Below are 23,143 nucleotides of genomic sequence, written 5' to 3'. Positions count from 1 at the left end.
AAAAGGCGACTGGAAATAAGCCCAAAAAAAGGGACTGCCCATACTTACAAACCAACTTATGAAAAAACAAATGCAAAGGTGCTTCAAATAAGTGGACATGGCAATACTGGGACCCTCTTCCCCTTTTTTAATCTTTTTATAGATTTACATGACTCGAGTCATATTTTAAGCTCAGAAAATGCAGAAAAATATTTTTTTGGACTTTGAAATGCAAGGAAAAAAGAATGAATAATCACAAAAGGAAAGAGAAGTACAAATGTATTATAAAGCAGTGGTAAGGTAGAAAGCTCTGCAAGTCAAATTGCTACCTTCAAGACTAAAGTCTTATACCAGTAGATTTAGCCTGAGAAAAGATGGAGATTGAGAGAAATGCCAGGAGCAAGAAAAGGATGAAAAATCTGTATAATGCTGAGATCAAAATATGCTACTAGCTCTAATGTTTTTTTTTACACTGCACTGTGACTCAAAACGTAAATGTTCAGAAAGCAAGAAAAAAAAAAGTTTCCTCTGAATTCAACGTTGTGGAAGACAAAATGATTAAAGAAACCTTATCAAAATGAAAGTCAAACTGCATACTGCTTCTAAACAATTCACAAATCTTTATTCAAATACAAAATACAACACTTCTAATTTTCCAAACAGCATTACTGACAAGAACAGCATGAGAAAACAAGTGTCTAGGGCTGAATCTCATATCCAAGTGGATCCAAGCCTTTATCCAACAGGAGTAGAGAGGACTCCCTCAACTTATGGAGAAACTTCTGCAGCTCTTCTTTAGAGAACACCTGAAAGTGAAGGAAAGTTCAGAAGCTGAACGGTGTAACATTATATAAAAAAAAAAAAGACAGTAATGCATTTTCTTTGACCACTTAGATAATATTAAAACAGATTTAATTTCCCCGTTAACATCATCTTATCAAGAGGCTATAATCAGTTCTATATTCACGATCGTTCTCTTTAGAGTTTTGAGGCCAGACCTCGTAAAGTCTGTGTTGGTCAGACGCGATGATGTCAGCCAGACGCAGACTCTCCTGGTGGCGTTCAGTGCGCTGCAGTACGGTTAACAGAAGGAATGTCATCATGGGCAAACACAAACGCCGCAGCAGAGCCATCTGATGAGTGCGCTCTGAGTCTTCCTCTGCGTCCTGTAACACACACAGAATTAAAATCCTCTGAATGACCTCTAAGCTGGTGTTTCCTGCATTGCTTTTCAACGTTACTGCACCTGTACTGAATTGATAGCACAGTGCAAAATAAACTGGGTCACATTCACCAACTGTGCTTTTATACTGTACATATTTTGCGCATAAACTAGGTATGGGCATTTTAGCGTAATTTAGTAGTCGAGTACTCTAACCCACAAAAAAAACAAGTACTTAATTCCTCAAATTAAAATGCAGGTTAAAAATAACACGACACGTTCGTGTATCTTATATTTTGTAATATTCACAAACGTTACCAAGAACTTCAAAGTAAGATAACTTCAACAAACTATGCTTTCTTTTGGGAAAAATTAAATGAACAATATGCATGAATAAAAATGGAAAACAAAAAAGATTTAAAAATAACAGTAAAAAATATTTGCACTCACCTGGAGCTTACATAGAAACCAATACTTATGGCATGTAAATAAACTCTTAGTCTACATAAAGGCTATCACATTTTTATAATTTCACATGTTATTATTTAGAAAAACATGTGGTGAAAGTTGGCTTTTTATAAAATGCGCTCTGCCGGTGTTTAGATATTTAATGCACACACAGCTTCACATTTTCTTTCCACCAATAAAAGCTGATCCTCGTCTGTTGGTTTGCATGACTCCAACAAGAATGGAATACAAATAGAGTAGAATTAAATAAGAATCAAAATATTACAAGCATTTCCACACTTTGCTTTCAAAAGAACAGAGGAAGTGATATCTTCTCACATCCAACACCTCGACGACAATCCACAGCCCGCCCGCGCCCCCCATGGACTTAATTGTTACTGCGAGATTTGGTGCGAGATTCAGAGGGAAAACAGTGTAATTCAGCGCTGATCACGGCAGGCAAATGCATAAAGGAAAATTAATGTGTGATATTTGAGTAGTGTTTTTAATACTCGAGAAGTGCAGAATGAGTACTCTATTACTGGTGCACATACCAAGCATGAACCCTCTGTGCAATTATTTTCACGCAGAAATCATGATTCATCAATAAGTTTGCACGTCAACACTAATACGTTTTTGGTAAAAAAAATACATTATGCTATATTTACACCTCATCCACACACGCTCTCTAGTACCGCATAAATGTAATACATTTAGAACCAAATAAAACCACACGTATGCTCAAAACACAATAAATAGACAAAACATGTTTCTATTGTGCTGTCCACGCTGGCTGTACACAGCAAATATCAAGAGCAACTGGTGCAGCGCTCGGCGATATACTGCATATTTAATGGGCTGCATATTATCATCACAATGATTTTTCTGGTGATATAAAATCAAGCAATATTTTGAATATTAGATCGGTTTTAATGCGTTTTTTTTATTTGGACAGTATGTTTCCTTAAGATGTTAGTGTGCATTGTAAAGGCAAAGTGCTGCGGGTTCACACATTCACACAATTCCAAACATTTGTAACCGCTACAAGTTATTATACAAATCTAAAAATGCGACACAGTATCACTGAACAGGAGGAGATGACAGTGTTTCACCTGATTTGTCTTAAGGAGCCTTGTAAACTGTCAAATACGCACTGCACTTTCAGTTTTCCGTCTAAATAAAAGCTCCATGTGAAGTAACAAATATATTATACTAATGTATAGGGGTGGGCGATATGACCAAAATCTTAGATCACGATAACAATATATATCACGCTAACTTTTCTGAAAAATCAATACAATTTTATTATATATTAAGCCATGTCGCAATGTGTGATTTTGAGTAATCCAGTCAGTGAATTAAATACTTTATATACAAAATGAAATGAAATAAATGAAAACATCTTCATCTTATATAATTTTCTCTTTATTTTGAACTTTACAAGCATAGTCAAAGTAAAAAAATAAAATAAATGCCACATTTCAGTCTGATGATATGCACCAATAGTCTTCTTTTTATCGTTATTTTTGTTATTATTATGGTTATTGTTACAACTTCCTCAAGAAACTTATCTTCTCAAAGCAATGCAAAAAGTAAAATAACATAAATAAAAATATTATCCATAAATAAAAACTTAATTAGGCTATTTGTGGTTTTAGTAATCTAATAAAGAAATGATAAAATATCTGAAGGAAAATATGGCTGGTTTGTTTCCTGATATCAAACATCATTTGAACAGAATTTTAGAAAGGGTTTTGATGTGTATTTTAAAAACCCACTTGACATCGAGAGAAGAGAGAATGAGTAACGCGTGTGATCTGCGCATTTTCTGTCACAGGAGCACAAATGAAGGGAATGGGATGACTTCAATACTCGCGTGCACTTGCGTGTTTCAGACTCCGTATGCAAAACTCTGTGCGTGTTTGGATGGGAGGCATGTTTGGAGCGCGGGATGAATGTCATTGAATTTTGCTTTGACGGTGGCTCAAGCGAAATGTCATACCACAGAAGTGGATTCATTGTCATTTTTTCTCGTGTTCTAGACAAGCCTTTTCATCTGACACGTGCCGCTGTTTCTATCAGTCTCACGTGAAGCCCTGACCACTGATATATATGCGCATATGGATATATCGACATACCCAATGTACAAACCTTGCAAATCGCTGTTTTCTGCTCGGTATCAAATTTTCTAAAGCCAAACCAATTCCACAACACGGAGGACGCACTTTTTCCTTCATAATGTCCTCTCATCTTCTCATTCAAATGAATTTGAGGAATGAGCAGTCTCTCCGCCTTCCTCCATTTATCTGACAATGTAATGCGTACGTGTTAAGTGCTGTACACATTTCTCGTGTGGCATTTTGCGTTAACGCAATAATCCAAAATGTATACCGGTTGGCAAATTTCTACCAGTTTATCATGTCTACTGGTATATCGCCCACCCCTACTAATGTATAAAACAAATCTAATCTCCAAAATATTAATAATATTATAAATTCAGAATTATATTTGAATAAAATTACCTGGGACACGCAATAATAATAATTCAAGTTTTATAATAATATTCAACTGGGTTCCAAGTACTGAAGTTGTAGTTATTGCACACAATGTTCATTCAGAAAAGAAAAAAAGAAAAAAAGTTTTGGAAAAATATCAGTAGGCAAATAATGCTTTTAAATCACTGTTTTGTTGTACTGGAGCATATAAATGAACTTTTTTTAAAAAATATAATTCTTTCTTATGTTCATGACATGTAGTGAAAAACATGCCTCCATTATTTTTAGCAAGATTTTTCCTTTGTATATAATACATATTAAATCTACTTGGCTACAATAGGTGTTTGGTTGAAATGATGGTTCATCTGATAAAAAATGAAATAAAAATATAACATTTATGCCAGAGCAAGTACATAATTATCGAGATATAATATACATTTATATAATCATTTTTATAGCCATATCATCTAGCCCTAGGCCAGTGTTGTCCAATTAGGAAATAAATCACAAATTAGTCTCAAACTCAAGAGTTACTGTTTGAATCAGTCTAACGACTCACTCACTCACAATCAGTGTTCTTGATTCACTGAAAATCACTGAATAACTCGCTGAAGCACAATTAATTACTTTCTTCATATCTAACTTAAAATGAACTGTGAACTGTTACTATGTTATATGTAATTAATAAGTTCTCACCACTCTGACATCCACCATCCAGCCTCCATCCACAAACAGCAGCACGTTATAGATCCGCTCCTTCACATCATCCGTCAACGCTCCGAGACGGCCCTGCCAGTTCTCATACTCGATCTGGAATAAGTGACAGAGAAAACGTATTCATGATAAAAGTTAGGAGTGTTCAGTATAGGTCAAAGTTGATTCCAGAGCAGTGATGTGTATGGCTATCCAGCATTAACCTTGTACTCTGCCTCTTTCATCTCATGGGCCACCTTCTCTGTAAACTTTGCTTGAGCAGGAGGCGTGGGTTTCATGGGAGGACAGTTCATATGCTTGAACCACTCATTAAAGGCTTCATGAGCTTCCTGCGGAGAAACAAACACAGATCCATACACTAGTCTAAAAAAAATATCTTGTGGTAGAGGTCGACCAATAGTGGATTTTGCAGTACAAATAACGAAGGTGGTGAAAAAAGGCTGATAACCGATTAATCGGCCAATCATTTTTAAAATCTTTAAAAGATTTATAGAATGTAAAAATGTTTTGTCTTTCCTTACTATGACGGGCAGAGCAATAGAGGCTACAAGAGTCCAAAATGAAAAAAATCTCAGATGCAGTTTATTGTGCAACCAAAATCCCACTAATAACGACAAAAACGAAGATTTAGTGCATAACGTGGGACATTTATCTATAAGCATGCCCGCAAAACACAAACTTATTTCGGGACTCTTATTTTGAAATGACGGAGACTTGGCTCCATTACAATGCTCTATATTTTTTTTTTTTTTTACCAAATTAAGCTCTTATACTATCCATATACTTCACCAGATGGGGTTTATTATTATTTTCAAGATATAAAGTTGGAGATGCGATATATGTGCTTAAGAGGCACATTTCCATTTGGTCGCATTTTTCTTTGCATGCCCTTGCTTTAATTTAGAACACTTGATTATCTAATAAAAATAACAAAATACGCATTTGATATATCGAAGGTTTTGCCATGGCGTGGCATTAAATTAATGGTGAAAAATGGGAAACAGGAAGTGTCACATATCTTCTGTGTGCAATGTGTGATTTAGATCAAAATTAAGATGTAGGTTTAGTCTTGGGGGCTAATCCCATGGATTTGACTATTTTGAGGAGGAACACAGAGGAATTTAAAAAAACTATCAACATAGATTTTTGCAGATAACCAATAGTTCCAAAAAACCAACTATCAGCACAGAATAATTTGTAAAACCGATATATCGGTCTACCTCTATCTCATGATTACTACTTCCATTACAGAGGAGGACAAATCAGTGTTGTTCAAAGGTGAGGTTTCTAACCAGATATGCGCGGATACAGAGGTGCTCGCGAATAGCATTTTCCTCCTCAGCAGGGAGAGGCGTATCCATGCCCTGCTCCTCCCACTGGCGGTAGATCTCCCGCATGGAATCTTCTGGCACTTTGGCGAAGACCATCTTAGCGGCATCATTCTTCTTGGATGCTATGGCAAAAGAGGAACATTAAATATGTATAAACAAAACTAAACAATACTGGATCTCTAGAACTAATCTAGGCTAAATAACCTAAAACCTTTCTATAAACTAATTTACATAATGTAAATTATAATGCTTTAAACTTTTTAATTGTTTAGCTGCAAAGAAAATGCCCACCTAAGAACTTCCTCATGATAGCATTGCTCTGCTTGAGGGCTTCAGCACGCTGGGCGGGGTCAAACACCAACCAATCAATGACATCGATCTTCTGCTGATCCTCCTGTGTGAATATATGAAGAGTTTTAAATTAAACCTGCTGGTAACTGGATCGCGTTTTTAAATTAACACTGACAGAGAAACACGGCAGCTCATATGTATGTGCTTATACCGCAGTAGTTGCAGTGTCCAGTGCAGGGGTCAGGTCATGGTGAGCAAACTCATCTGTGTGTCTCTCTCTGATGGTCTCTACCACTGTCTTTGTGATTGCTGCCACATCCAAACCTGAACAACACAAACCAGAAATACACTGTAACAAGTGTATTTATCAGTCCCTTTTTATATGAATAAAAAAATATAGAAGGATTTCTCAAACTGGGGTTAGACCTTAACCCGACACATCAACTTCTTATTACATACCTCTCTAGAATACTTGATTCTGACTGGTAATTCTGCAGTCGAATATCTGTGTATAATTAACGCTAAACTGACAGTTGGCTCAGGCAACAGAATTTGTACATATCTTTGCTTGTTTATTGTGTCTAGAATCACTCTGCACTCTTTTTCTTGTCACATAAAATATTTTTCAAACTTGAATATACATTTTAATTAAATCAATATTTCATATCTGTTTATTTATTTATAAGTAGCCATGTACAGTCAGCTATTGTCGTAAAATAAACCTCTTCAGGATTTATTTGACACAAGACCCCACTACCTCACCTGCTTGTGTTGCCAGCTCCAGACAGTGTTTGCGCTGCTCCGTCTCTGTGACTTCCTCCAGAAACTGAGCATACTGCGACACGCTCATGTCTGCTGGGAGGTGACTGACATAGAACGCAATGAGATCCACCTGCTTCTCCTTCACCAACAGAGAGATGTAGGCCTTCACCACATCTACACACACCTCCTCCTGAGAAATAGAGAGAGTGCAAATCATTTTAATACAAAAACAAGCAAAAACTCAAGTGCTTATATTGCAAACACACTATAATTTGTAAATGCAATTGTTTGTGTGTGTACCTTGATTTGCATGCCCAAACTGCGATAAAACAACACTAAGTGTGACATGAAGCGCAAAAGGTGAGCTGGCAAAGATGGACTCCTTCCCAACCAATCACTGAACTCCTCCAGAAGACCTTTCAACGCAAGTCAATCAGAAATTAAACTCCTTTTATTCTTAATTTAAAAATAGATGCTTCTCTACAAATCATATTTGTCTTTAAAACAAAGCCCACCATCAAGATCTCCAAGAATGACAAACTTCTGGATTATGTGGTAATGCTCCTTGGTTGCCTCCAGAACCCTCTGTCAACATAAAGCAATTGTAATGATATCAGAAAAGAAACATTACATTCAGTCTATTGGAGATGAAATCTAATTTATTCATTCTCACTTTGGATTCTGTTGCTTGAAGCTCATCAAAAACTTTCTCCAATGTCCAACTGAAAAAAAAAATCATGAGACAAAATTAACTAGACAGGTAAAGTTTGTCAAGCAAAGCCTTGCCTGAAAGTTTAAACTAAATTTAAAAGTTTGAAGTTTGATGGACATACAGACATTACAGTACAGACAAACAACCAACTAGCAAGATGGATAGTCAAACAGACTGTCTGATGGATATCAAAAGGCCTTTTGGGGGGGTAGGGGTTTGTTTACATTTGAATTTTTGAAAGTTGGAGTTTGAATTAACGAGCATTCCGTTGGCCCACATGATCATTCCGTCAATGTAATTTAATGGGATTTTTCTGATATTTGATTGTCCGATGTGAGAAAACTGTAAATCCAATCAGTTATAAAAGACAAAGCAAACTATTCTAGAACAGTCTGAAGGTCTACGCCAAGTTAGGTGGATGTAACTTAAAAGCTCTAGGAGGAGTTGGTGTTACAAATTTTGGTCTTGGTTTAGGGATTTAAAAAAACAAAACAAAAAAACCTAAACAAAGTTTGTAGAATAACACTACATTGGCTTCGTCAAGCCAAAATACTCAATCCAACAGTGAAAAAAAAAAGAGACAAAAACATGAAGTAATGTATAAAAATGCATAAAAAGTCTTACTTGGTCTCCAGGTATTCTCTGGGCAGCTCCTCCAGTTCTTCACTGCCCAGACCAGAGGAACAGATCTCCTGCTCCACTAGCGTGTCCACCATCACCCGGAAATACGCCCACACTGTGTCCTCCCATGACTCACACACGGGTAACAACTGTACATAAGACATATTCAGTCAGATGAACACAAATGCACACTAAAAGACAGGAGAATGAAGTTAAAAAAAACATCTATATTATTATTTTTTACTGAATTGCTTACCTGTTTGAGGTTTCCACTGAGCACAGCATAGATGGCTCTTTCATATTTGTTGAACTGCTCCTAAAAACAGTAGAAACAAACCAGAGCCTTAAATACCTTTATCAGAGCCACCTCGGCTACAACAAACAAAATATTCAGTAAACAGAATTTTCCCAATATTTAACCTCACAGACATGCCATTTAAAACTTGGAATCTCTCCACAGTGATTTTACATGGTAAATATTGAGCAGTGCAGGCCTGTGTTTGAGTGGTAAATGTTTGCATGTTTAGTTAAAGTCTGTGGTTCTCACCTCCTCTGCCATTCTCCAACAGCAGACCTTCCAAACACTCCGATGCGGATTTCCCTCCACCGGCTGCAGCTCTCCACCTCCTGAATGTGCGTGCACACACATCACATATTATTATTACATGGATGGCCAGGTGTAGAAATATTTTAAGTAAATAAGTCATATTTAACATGAGAAAAGCTAATATGAATGTAGTTAATATTGGTGAGTAGGAGATGCTTGTTGACCTCCGTTGATGTTGGGGTCATGGTACAGTTTCCAGCCTTCCAGAGTGGCAGCACGCCAGGCCTGACCACAGCGCTTACACAGCCTCTGAGCCTATAGAATGCAAACACAAAATACAAGTTTTCTTGAAAAATACATGATATCTACAGTGCTTTGAGACTACAGCCCACCCCTGGTCACACTAGACTTTGAGCATGCAAAATTATTTTGGACGCCGCAATGGACAGGATGCCACACACGAGAACTTATGGTTTTAATAAATATCACATAACAAATATAAATATATAGTATACAGTTTATATACATACATACAGAGATGGGAGGGTACTTTTGAAATGTATTCCACTACAGATTACAGAATACATGCTGTAAAATGTAATTTGTAACGTATTCCATAAGATTACTCAAGGTTTATTTCTATTTCTTCTGCTCCAAACTTACTTCTCTGTCTGCTCGTATGAATGTAACACATCATAAGAAAGTGTTTCACTGCTGTTCAAATGCACTTTGGATCGCATCATTTATATGTATAAATATTTTCCATCTGAAAGGACTAAATATTAAATGAAACAAATGACAATAAAATGCAAAGTAATCTCTGCAGTAATCAAAATACTTTGTGAAAGTAACTGTATTCTAATTACCAATGATTTAAACTGTAACTGTAGTGGAATACAATTACTTATATTTTGTATTTTAAATAAGTAATCCCGTTACATGTATTCTGTTACTCCCCAACCCTGTATATATATATATATGGAAAACAATGCAAGGTGGACACATGCATTTGGCATTATTCTAAACAATTTTGAAGCAATTTGGGTAAATATAAGAGGAATATATTAAAGTCTGTTGTAAAAGCCACACTTCCTTCCTGCAGCCAGGTGGTGGCGCTATGACTGTGACCCAAAATAGTAAAATCCATGTGATTAGCCCCCAAGACTAAACATACATCTCAATTTTGATCTAAATCACACATTGCACACAGAAGATACGGGACACTTCCTGTTTCCCATTTTTCACCATTAATTTAATGGTAATATATTATATTATAAGTAATATCACATATGCAAATGTACTGAATATCAGCATGTTGTGAATCTGCCATGGCAGCCTTTTACCTCAGGTAATCATATTTTCATTTAATGTTTTCACTAATACTGTAAAGTTCTGTTGTGCATCTTTTAATTTACCAAAAATAATATATATATATATTGTTGAAAAGTATTATATTTTCATTTGATTAAAGCTGTACAGTATGTATTTGATTAAACACAATCTGATCATAACATTTAATGAAAACATTTAACAATGAATCCAGAAAAATTTAAAAAGGCATAATTTGTATCTATAAGACATTATGCAGTCATTTTCTGTGTAATTTCATAAAAAATCTGAGGGTTTTTTATTTGTTGCCTAAGTATCGAGTTAGTATCGATCCCGAGGTATCAGGTCTGGTATCGTACCGAAGGCAAAATTTTGGTATCGGAGCAACCCTACTACAGAGCACCCCTTACATGTCCATTTTCAAGGGAGCGCTACAGAGCCCCCCTGCAACTTTACCCAGCCCTAATGGCCGATGATTCTGATGTGTGTGCAAACTTTCAAGAGTTTTCACGCATGTTAATTACCCCAAAAGTACCAAAAACTTGAAAAAATATTAATAATAATAATAATCTTTAGAAGAACAATATGGCTTCCGCACTTTCAGTGTTGGGTCCTAATAATCCATAGAAGAACAATAGGGCCTCCACATTATCAGTGCTTGGGCCCCAATAGTCCTTAGAAGAACAATAGGGCCTCCACACTTTCAGTGCTTGGCTCCTAATAAAATCCCAGATACAGGTGTCCCTCGAGGTATCAGTAATTGTTCCTTTATCACCTCTAGAGTCCGCTGTTATAATGCAGAATCAGTGAGTTCTAACAATACAATCCTTCAGCGCCAGCCACAGAGGAATATGGAAGTATAAGGAGAAATAAAAAAATAAAATTAAAATAAAAAAAAACTATTGGCAACTATCTGCATAGATTTTTGCCAATAACCTATAGTTTCAAAAAGCAACTATTGAACAGATTAATCGGTCAAACCGATATACAGGTGCATCTCAATAAATTAGAATGTCGTGGAAAAGTTAATTTATTTCAGTAATTCAACTCAAATTATGAAACTCGTGTATTAAATAAATTCAATGCACACAGACTGAAGTAGTTTAAGTCTTTGGTTCATTTAATTGTGATTATTTTGGCTCACATTTAACAAAAACCCACCAATTCACTATCTCAAAAAATTAGAATATGGTGACATGCCAATCAGCTAATCAACTCAAAACACCTGCAAAGGTTTCCTGAGCCTTCAAAATGGTCTCTCAGTTTGGTTCACTAGGCTACACAATCATGGGGAAGACTGCTGATCTGACAGTTGTCCAGAAGACAATCATTGACACCCTTCACAAAGAATGGACTGAGGCTGGGGTCAAGGCATCAAGAGCCACCACACACAGACGTGTCAAGGAATTTGGCTACAGTTGTCGTATTCCTCTTGTCAAGCCACTCCTGAACCACAGACAACATCAGAGGTGTCTTACCTGGGCTAAGGAGAAGAAGAACTGGACTGTTGCCCAGTGGTCCAAAGTCCTCTTTTCAGATGAGAGCAAGTTTTGTATTTCATTTGGAAACCAAGGTCCTAGAGTCTGGAGGAAGGGTGGAGAAGCTCATAGCCCAAGTTGCTTGAAGTCCACTGTTAAGTTTCCACAGTCTGTGATGATTTGGGGTGCAATGTCATCTGCTGGTGTTGGTCCATTGTGTTTTTTGAAAACCAAAGTCACTGCACCCGTTTACCAAGAAATTTTGGAGCACTTCAGGCTTCCTTCTGCTGACCAGCTTTTTAAAGATGCTGATTTCATTTTCCAGCAGGATTTGGCACCTGCCCACACTGCCAAAATTACCAAAAGTTGGTTAAATGACCATGGTGTTGGTGTGCTTGACTGGCCAGCAAACTCACCAGACCTGAACCCCATAGAGAATCTATGGGGTATTGTCAAGAGGAAAATGAGAAACAAGAGACCAAAAAATGCAGATGAGCTGAAGGCCACTGTCAAAGAAACCTGGGCTTCCATACCACCTCAGCAGTGCCACAAACTGATCACCTCCATGCCACGCCGAATTGAGGCAGTAATTAAAGCAAAAGGAGCCCCTACCAAGTATTGAGTACATATACAGTAAATGAACATACTTTCCAGAAGGCCAACAATTCACTAAAAATGTTTTTTTTATTGGTCTTATGATGTATTCTAATTTTTTGAGATAGTGAATTGGTGGGTTTTTGTTAAATGTGAGCCAAAATCATCACAATTAAAAGAACCAAAGACTTAAACTACTTCAGTCTGTGTGCATTGAATTTATTTAATTCACGAGTTTCACAATTTGAGTTGAATTACTGAAATAAATGAACTTTTCCACGACATTCTAATTTATTGAGATGCACCTGTATCAGTCTCTCTCTATTTTGACTGGGAGTGAATGCAGTGCGAAGTGTAGTGTGACCCAACCTTTGGACTTACATTTTTTTGTGTTACAACATTCAAAAGAGCTGAATGCTTTTCGTGAAACACACACACACCTCATCTGTCATTCCAGCTCGTACGAGGTTAAAGAGGTTTTTGAGCAGGCGGGTGTCGTCCTCTCTGTCCAGGTCTGCTAGTGGTCTCTTCTGTCTGATGGGAGCGTCAGGATCCAGTTCTGTCACCAGAGGCCTGCTGAAACCACTGCTTGACTGATTCCTCCTCAGCTTTAGGGTGTGGAGGGTGTTCTCCCTATAGATGCACAAACAGTTCTCCATAACATACTCTTTTGTCCAACGGTTCAAGCGAATCGGAGTCACGGGCATCTATTAAAAAGATCTCTATTAATATTAGTGAACAGTCACTTACCAGTATACAGATTTGGCGTAGTATTCAATGTTATCAGAAAAGTCTCCTACTTCATCTTTAGCAATACTCTCCAACCAGTCCACCACCAGCTAGAAAAACACACAAACCAGATATGAAGTTGAGTGACTTTTCCACACAGAAACAAGCCAGATGGGTGAATGGATGAGTGCAAGAGATTGAATATGAATGGAGGAGATTGTACCTGGCTCTGTCGCACCATACTGTCTTTCTGGAAGAATTGCTCCATTACTGTTTTCTCACTCTCACTGGGGGCCTCCAGAGAAAACACAACCATAAGTTCATACACTTGTTCAAACAGGCCTGAACACAGTGGGTCTAGACTGGTTTTACATTGGACATCCCATGTGACACAGTAGCAAAGCTTATCGTACAAAAGCAAACAAAAATGTCTTTAAAATCAAACACACTAATATGTATTAACATAAGCATGGACTGCATATGCCCAACAATAAACAAAATGATTAGTATGACATGTTATGTTTAAATAAACACATTTCTAATCATGAAAGAAAAAAAAAACTCTTTGGTTTCCAACTGGCTCTTGAATTTCAGTAGTGTCATGCTCTCAAACATAGTGATCAGCACAAACCAACCACATTGCGCATGAATTCCTATTTAATGTAGTCTGGTTGTTCGGGCTGTCATGATTTTGAAATTTGTCTGACGAGTAATTGTCAAACCAATAATAGTGATTAAGACGATTAATTGTCTGCTTTAGTGCTTGCACGATTATGACGATTAATTGTCAGCTTTAAAGCTTTCACAATTATGGCGATTAATTGTCTTTTGTAAGACTTTCAAGATTGTGACAATTAATTGTCGGTTTTAGGGTTTTTACGATTATAGCAATTAACTAGCTGTTTTAGTGCATTCACGATTATGACGATGAATTGTCTTTTGTAAAGCTTTCACGATTATGACAATTAATTGTCAGTTTTATGGCTTTCATGATTATGATGATTAATTGTCTGTTTTAGGGCTTTCACGATTGTGACAATTAATTGTCTATTTTAGGGCTTTCAAGATTGTGAGGATTAATTGTCAGTTTTAGTGCTTTCACGACTGTGATGATTAAATGTCTGTTTTCAGGCTTTCACGATTATGACAATTATTTGTCATACAAATGGTCATACTAGGAAGTGATTTATTCATTTAAAACTTGGAATTATATAATAAAATGGGGATATGTGATTTCCTTTAAGACTTTAAAAACTAAAATATTGCATAGGCATGAAAAATTATATTTTAAATATAAAAATATTTCCAAATACTTAAAAAAAGCATCTCTCTCTTTTTGGTCAACTATAGTTTTGGTCCATTTTACAATGACACTGTTGTTTTTGGAACCTAGCCAACCTGAACAGCAGTAGTTTTTATTTTATTATATTACAATATGTAATAGTAAAATATTTCTTCACTTTCACAATTAATTTAAAGCTTTGAGACACAAAAATCACGTCATTCATGGCTTTTCTATATTTACTTAAAATTCCCTTATTTAGACAATAAAAATGTATTGGTATTTGAAGTGCACAATAATCTTGCCTCTCTCAAATAATCGCGGTTTTATAAAATAATCGCAATCAGATCATTATTTCATAACCCCGACAGGCCTACTGGTTGGTTTTACTTTTACCTTGCATTGTTTTGTGCATGTTGGCATTTGTCTTATTTGGCTCGGTTCAACCAAGTGTCAAATTCATTTGCGCCAAAATACTGTTGTGTTTAATTGGACAAACAGCCTTTGAAGTCATCAAAAAAAAAATAAATAAATAAATAGTATATGGGAAGTGTTTCCTTCCCTTTTAAAAGCTATTTTAATATGCTATCCTAACTATACACAATTATATGGTTATATGGTTTTATTATTTAGATTTAGCAATGTTATTCCCAGTTTTCCGCAACCCTGTCAGAACTGTCCTGCGACACATTTTAGATCGCAACCTCCAGATTCAGGACCACTGGTATAACACACAAGCAGACACTCACAGAGTGCACTTACAGTTATGTCCATCATGATGTCTTCCTCTAATACTGTCTGGACTCTGTCTCTGTGTGTGAGAGATAGCAACAGTAGTATGTAAGCAAGTAAGTAGCATTTTTTTGTTCAGAGATAAGTCATCAGATGATCATGCAGGTATTTACGTGTGTTTCCTACCTGTACAAGGAAGTGATGAGTCTCCAGGTCACCATCTCTTGCTGCAGTAACCAGGTGATGCTGACGGTCTTGGAGGATTTCTGCTGGCCAGGGGCTGATCGGAGAACCAGCTTCTGCAACGTACTAACCTACAACACATGTCAGCTCATCGTTACAGAAACACCTCCTAAAGATAATGTAGTAAGTGAAAATCCCACTGAAATGCAATGCAAGTAATATAAAAACTAATAAATTGAATAAATAAAAAACTCCCTGTATAAGTGGGCACTTGTTGGTCAGAATAAGATGGACCATGCAATGTAAACCATTTCAGACGATAAGAAGTCTGGCTATACAAGACTATTTGTGAATTAGTGCCTGTGTACCTTATCCTGACAAAGAGCCTCATAGTCCTCTAATAGATCAAACACAGCTGTGGACGCATGATGCAAATATGACTGCAGGAAATCTGGAAACAGACTGAGACAGGCTGGAAAGAAAGACAGAGAGAATAAATATAAGGGCAATGGACCATCAAAACTGGACAGATAATTTGCAATATTTAGTACATGCATTTACCAGCCTCTCCTGGATCATCTTCCTTCAGCATGAGTGCGCTCATGCTGACATCATCAGTGAAGCTTGTGTCCACCAGTCCAGATTGAGGAGACGGGAAGAGACTGTTTGTCCAGTCACTGTCATCCAAGTTCTGGAGTGCCAGTCAAAAATAATATCAAGACTTAGATTGGAATAATTTGTGAGAGCGCTTAAATCAACATGACTGCAAACAAGAAGCAAATAAAGAGCTAGACGACAAACAAAAGTAAACACAATCAAACAAATCAAAACATGGGAGGCTTCTCAATGTGTCAGAATGCTTCAGGGTGGATAAAGGCAGGTGTTTTCAGATGAATGCTGACCACTCACCATGCTCAGACTGCCTTTGCCACGAGGCGTGTTTACGAAGCGAGGAGTCCTGCTTCCTGTCCCGAGGATGGCCGACACATCCGGGTTTCTCAGGGCACTTCTGGGTGTGACTATACATGGGAAGATAAACCATAAACAGTTTGCACATCACAGAATGCTTTTCCCACAAACATACAAAAACACAAAAGTTCGTTTGTTAGGAGGACGTCTAGAATGTCTTTAACCTACATGTCTGTTTGAGGAGGGATCCGGGTGTTTGGCACAGTAGTGTTCTAGAAGGGTTTGTGCTGGGGCCAGGAGTGCCATCCTGTGCCAGAGGAACTGAACAAGCAGTTAAGGAAGCAAAAACACTTAATGCAGATTTAAAACATACATTCAGCCGAGAGGGATGCTCGATCAGTAATGAACCTGTTGCATATTCATTACGTTAATGGGAATGTGATCTTGGAAAGGATACATGCCACTTTTTTGTGTGAACTCTTTCTGCGGGCGGCCCGGGTCACTTCGGAGTCCCGAACCGCTGGACTCAACCAGGTCTGACTCCTACACAGAACAGATGGACAGTATAATAACATGTGATTACAAAAAAATAAAATAATTTATATATTATATAAATCCCACAAATGGGTGAATATCACAAAACCTGTCCAGAACATGTCCATTTCACACAATTAATTATATTTTTGCTTTAAGAATTAAGATGCCTATATAAGAACCTTCATAACGTAAATCTGATTTAAATAAAGCAATAAATACTGTATTATTGTATTGTAATATAATACAGTTAAGGTATAATGGAATGGCATTTTAATTTTCTTTAAGCAAAAGATGTTGTTTTTGTTTTTGTTTTTGTTTTTATTTGGGGGTAAAATATGACCTGGACATGTTTTCGTGAGAATCATCAAAATATAGTTAATTGAACTCACTGATTCTGCATTCAGACTGACTACTGAACCAACATTTACTTAAAATAACCATTTTACAACAACACACCACCAACCTAAGCACAGCAAAGAACAATTACTGAACCAAACTCAATAAAAAGCATACTGCTCTATAAAAAATAATGAATAAGTATGTTTGACAGGCCTAACTGCATATGAAAGTGTCAAAACTAAAACATCTGACATACTTTCACACATAGTTATATTCTCTAGTACGAAGGCTAATTAATTATGCAAGTAATATAACATTAAACATTTCAAAATCACAAAATAACTACTATTTTTTTTTTATTTCTTGCATGTTTTATTATATTCAATGTTATTGTTTTATAATATTGAAACTGACATGTGGAGCTGCGCGTTCATAATCATCTACATCAATATTACAAAACAATTTACTTTCAGGACAATCCGTGAATCATACAAAATAGCTACAAATTGTCACATAACACACACAGATATTAAAGAATGATAAAATGTGATATTTACCAGTCCATAATGTCTGTAAGATTATGACTACTAGCCAGAGATGCTAGCGCAGGGGTTTTGCGCCTTCACTTCTGTTGAATCTGTTCCTCCTTCTGGTGAGTTGAGCGGGTCATTGATACTCTACGCTGCCTCCTGCCGGAGCGGAGGTATCAGCATGCTGCAGATGATGATATTTGCGTCACGTGTCCTGTCTGACCGAAGTATACATACATTTTGACAAAGGTGTGTATTTTTGGGGGAATTTTGATATTTCAACCTCAGTTCCTATAATACATCTATAATACACTGTGTACACAAAATAGTTACACTCAGGACCTTCAGGATAAAAATGTCCCTATTGAAACCCATTAAAACTGCAATATTTCATCCAGTACCATGAAAGCATAAAATCATGAATTCTATGATATTATGCTCTCAGTCCAGAGCCCTGGCTTCAAAATTAAATTTTTAATATTTTCCACCAGATGGCGCCATTTTTCTCATGTTTAGCCTATGGAGCAATTACATGCTTTATTCCTATATTCTGTTTGCTTTATTATTGAGCACTGCAGGCCAATTGAATAAATGATGCAGCTAAAATTGCGTGGGTGTGTTGGTATGGATCAGAGTGTGTTTAGTATGTGTGTATTGAGAAATGTGTTTGTGTGTGTTAAAAATAACAGTGGCATTATATATACAAACTGGCATTTAAAGGGATAAAATCCTGAAAATTAATGAATATTTGGTAGTTATGATCTGGACTGATGTTGGTTGAAAAATCTAAGTCAGTGAAAGTGGAAAGTAATATTAATATATAATATTATTGTGAGAATAATAATAATTTTTCTATAATAATAATAATAATAATTTTATGGCAGTTTTTTATGCGGACATTTTTGTCCTCTAAGCCTATGGTACTGAGTGTGAGTTTTTTTTATTTATTTTTTAATCTGATACTGCACAAAAAATAATAATGCATCAAAATCGATGTTGTTGCTAATCATTGACATATCCCAGACTGTGATAATATATATATATATATATATATATATATATATATATATATATATATATATATATATATATACACATACATACATAATTCCACTGTTGTTTTTTTATGAATATATATATTCATAAAAAAAACAACAGTGGCATTATGTAAACAAATTGGCATTTAAAGGGTTAAAATCCTGAAAATGAATGAATATTTGGTATTTATGATCAGGACTGATGTTGGTTAAAAAAAATGTACTCATTGAAAGTGGAAAATAATATTAATATATAATATTATTATGGCAGTATTTGTGAGTGCGACTGGTTGGCATTTTGTGTGTAGCCGGTCACTGCTTGCTTGCGTGTCATGCGGTTAGATTCTTGCTTTGCAAAATGTCTCTAACATTTTCCGGACAATGTGTGCAGTTAATGTTATCCTAATAATTAGTGATGGTGAAATAAAGCTTTGTGAAGCACCGAGGCTTTCCCCTCAACTGTAAAGTGAAATGGTTCATTACTTGAAGTTTTTCAACACGGTGCACAATAATGACATCTTGTGGTCAAAAGGTTGAAAAACTGCCTTTGCGTCCCAGATGACCCAGCCATTTTTGGATTGTTTCATGTAATAAATCAATCACTTTGTACTCTGAAAACCATAAAGGCAATACAAATAATTAGTCTTTCATGTGTCACTGTTGATGTAGTACTTACACAATGTATGAATTAATGAGTCTATGAATGAATTTATGAAAGAATTTATAAATGGGACGAATTAACTTGTACTGTAGCAATTTTTATGAATCTACTTTGATCAACACATGCAGCCTTATTCACATAAGGTTTTGCTTTAGTCCTAAACCTTTCAGTTCATAGGCAAGGCTCATGTAGGCATATATATGATCAAAATAAATGGAGATTATTGTGGAATGGTCAGTTGAAGTGCTTGTGAACTAGGGAGTTGACATTTTATTATGTGCGAAATGGAAGACTTTAAAGATTTTTATTAAAGAACAGGGTTTGTACAACAGTGCGGAGGCTAAGTCTATTTCTTTTTTTACTTACTACCTCCCCTACCTTTGAGAATATTCTCTCACATGGTACTGAGGATGCAGGAGTGCATAACAATTCCAGGGCAAGATGATAATGATGTGGATAGACAGCCTTTTGAATAGCCCAGAAATGCAGGGGATCTTCTGTGTGTGGAATATTGTGGGTCACTGAGGTACCATTGAACAGGGGCATAGACCTCCCCACCAACCAATAATCAAAACAAGCAAGTGCACCCGCCCCCTCTTCACACTGTAACCCCAGTGTTTAAGCCAAATACGCCCTTGCCCTTGAACCTCAACTATGACATCTGCAGTCGCACTTTTCATCCTTCTTGTTTATACAACATGGCTGGCCAGTAGATCCCACAGACCTTTACCTGAAAAAGGATAGAATAATAAAAATAAAAGTTTCATGAAATTCAGGTTCTCTGCAATATATGCATGATCCATGCCAAATGTAATAAAACACACACACACATACACACACACAGACAGTACCTGAGTGGGTTGCATGGCTGGCTGTGGCTCCTGCTGGCTCTGGTTGTGATGAGGGGATTTGAGAGGATGTGGATGGGGTGTTTTGGACTGCCTCAGCTTTTATGATTGCAGCACAGTGCATTTGACTGGCTGCAGAAGCTGAGTTGCCAGGGTCATAACGCTCATAGTCTCATATGTAGACATCGTCTCCGAAAGAAGCCTCAGGAGGTTGTTGCACAATTGCAAAGCCCTCTCATCGTCAACCTGTGAGCTCTTTGTGGTGATTGCATGCCTCAGCATTTGTATAAAAGGAATCACCTTTGACCCTGACCCTCTCTTCTCCTCTGACAATTCTATGGAAGCCTCATTGAAGTGACACAGTACACCAAGACATTCATTTATCATCTGGTACTCTTCTGAAGTCAAAGGTGTGAGGTTTGTCTTCAGAGTAACCAAAGCAGCACCTACTGGCTCCCTCTGAGCAAAGAGGCACTCTTACATGGCATACATGCTGTTCTGAATTAACTTGTGATTTGGCTCATCTGATTTTGTAACAGCAATAGCCGTTCTCTTGCTGTTGTGCTGGACTTGAAATGAGCCACAATCTTTTGTGCCTTTACTCTAATATCCTCAAGTCCTGGTGTTTGTTCTATGGCCTTATTCACAACCAAATTTAGGGCATGTGCTATGCAGTTTGCGTGGTGGACCTTCAGGATGCTGGCACATGCTACCATATTGGCAGCAGCATCAGTTACAAGACATCACACTTTGTTCTGAATGCCCCACTCCTCCAACAAAGCTGTCTTCACTTCAGCTATATTCTCAGAAGTATGACTTTTTGTAAATTTTCCCACCTGCAGTAAAACTGTGGACAGCTGACAGCAGTTCCTTTGCCTTCTCTTTGGCCTCCTTGTATTTATCCTCAACCATTTTCTTTAATGACTGGCGGGATGGAATAATGCAGGTTGGGTCTAAAATTCCAACAAACTCCTTAAAACCACCATCTTCAACAATTGTAAATGGCTGATAATCTTTTACATCATGTTGACCAAGTCCCCATCAATCATTTGTTTTCTGATCCCTGCAATACAGTAAAGTATTTCAAATATAACTGCCGTAATACATAACAGCCTTTAAAACATTTGTGTATACAGTTTAGCTTCTTCCACTATTTAAGATACCTTATAATAAAGACTACAATAGACAAACAAATAAATGACTGACCAGAAGTCTTATACCTTGGGTGCTTGTAACTGTTGGTCCACTCCTGAAGATGTGTTCTCATGTTTAGCTCTAAAATGTCTCAACATTGAGGATGACTTGTTATTATATGACAACTGCTGAGAACAAATTAAGCACTCAACCTACAGAAGAAGCCCACATGTTGAGTATCATTGAGTACATGTAATATTTTCATATAAATTATGTAATATTTTACATAATATATGCTTATTACACATTGAATATACACAATATTTATTCTTATTATGATTGATTCATATCAAATCGTATGATTCGTATTAATATTACTATTGATGTTATTATTATTATAATTCTTGATATTATTAAACTTAATTTGTTGACACCACCTGAAAATGCTGCCAGACTTCAGAACGTCCTCTTTTCTTGGCTGGTTCCATGTGAACAATTCAAAAGAACTCACCCTCTATTTCACTGTCTCAATTCACTACCGAAGTGAATGACAATTGAAACCTGTGCAAGGGATTTGACCTAGTTTTGAATCAGAATACGAAGCAGTCACGTGGTTGTGTGCGAAAATGAAGCTTCGGACGTCAAAGATCATGTGGTTATGGCAAAACTAATCAAGCTCTGGTACAGTGCTTCACTGTGAGATGTTTCGTTTTTTTTTTTTATATAAGCTTCGAGGCCTCGGTGGCGAACGTCACATCACTACTAATAATCAAACGAAACTAAAGTTTTGTCTAAAACCACAATGTTATGTTCAGAAACCACTCGCAAAGCACAGCGCTCCAGTCCCAAATGCTGCTTTTTCCATCGGCTGCCTACAGAAGGACTGACTTAGGAACATCTGTTTGGAAAAAGCTTTGGAGCAATTTGTTTGTGTGCTCTTTTCACTTTATTGGCAAGAAGTCAACAGCAGGAATTACTTATATTATCCACCGTTACTGTCTGGCTACGATAGACGTCCAGAAACAGAGCGAAATGAATTACATAAATTATAGCATTATTGTGCTAACAGGTGTGTGTACATGTGCTGAAAGTTCATTAGAAATTTTGAGAGATTGTTCATTTCTGTTCAGCATCTTTTTTTCTTTTCTTTTTTTACTGAGTATAAAAAGGAACTGTGTTTTTCCTGAACTGTCTATGAGTAGTGATGATGTTTTCATCTGTTTTCATGCTGTGATGCTAAATGGATAAGACGGGCCCTCCTTTAAGATGGAATTGAGTGAAGACGTGCTTTGATAAGGTCTGCTTTGCCAACTAGTTTTAATAAAGACCCCTTTTCTCTGTTATTTTGTTGTTGTTTAGTTCTGTTCTGTTCCACACTTGGACTATTTCAGCTGGAGAACATGTCTTTAAAGCAAAAAACACACAGGTTCACACACAGGTGCTTGTTCGAATGTCAGTGACGTTAACTCTCCTGTCGTTGCTGCAAGCTCCAGTGCATTAATGGACTGCTGTCATGATTATGTCGAGCAGTTGTTTAAAGATGATGACAACTTCCCTGCATTGCCTGTTACTCCCAGAGATTCACCTGCACCGAAAAGAGAGAGAAAGAAAGAAAACTCGGTGGATAGTGCTTTCCCAGCTCATTAACAATAGGGAGGATGGGACTGAAAAGAAGTTGGGCGCCAGATTGGAGGGACTGGAGAAGAAAGCTGTGCCGAAGTTGTGATGCTGAGAGAAAACATGGCCTGCATTGAACAGAA

At 36.9% G+C, this 23,143-nt stretch overlaps 1 protein-coding gene across 1 annotated transcript; it reads right to left on the bottom strand.

Annotated features, from left to right (window-relative positions):
* Positions 1–579: 579 nt before the first annotated feature.
* On the bottom strand, positions 580–17,845 carry nup107 (nucleoporin 107). The gene is made up of 26 exons (XM_051691207.1): positions 17,731–17,845; positions 16,755–16,840; positions 16,526–16,618; positions 16,298–16,407; positions 15,950–16,079; positions 15,757–15,860; positions 15,392–15,519; positions 15,236–15,284; positions 13,415–13,486; positions 13,213–13,301; positions 12,903–13,095; positions 9,286–9,376; positions 9,062–9,141; positions 8,771–8,830; positions 8,518–8,663; positions 7,855–7,903; positions 7,697–7,766; positions 7,482–7,597; positions 7,182–7,371; positions 6,631–6,743; positions 6,420–6,522; positions 6,090–6,250; positions 5,001–5,126; positions 4,780–4,893; positions 978–1,145; positions 580–785 (listed from the first exon to the last, which is right to left on the bottom strand). The coding sequence occupies exons 1-26, from the start codon at positions 17,736–17,738 to the stop codon at positions 678–680; spliced, it is 2,757 nt and encodes a 918-aa protein (XP_051547167.1). The 5' UTR covers positions 17,739–17,845; the 3' UTR covers positions 580–677.
* Between the last annotated feature and the right edge of the window lie 5,298 nt (positions 17,846–23,143).

Source organism: Myxocyprinus asiaticus, chromosome 47 (genome assembly GCF_019703515.2).
Source record: "Myxocyprinus asiaticus isolate MX2 ecotype Aquarium Trade chromosome 47, UBuf_Myxa_2, whole genome shotgun sequence".
Lineage (NCBI taxonomy): Eukaryota > Metazoa > Chordata > Actinopteri > Cypriniformes > Catostomidae > Myxocyprinus > Myxocyprinus asiaticus.
This window is presented reverse-complemented; position numbering and strand designations above follow the sequence as displayed.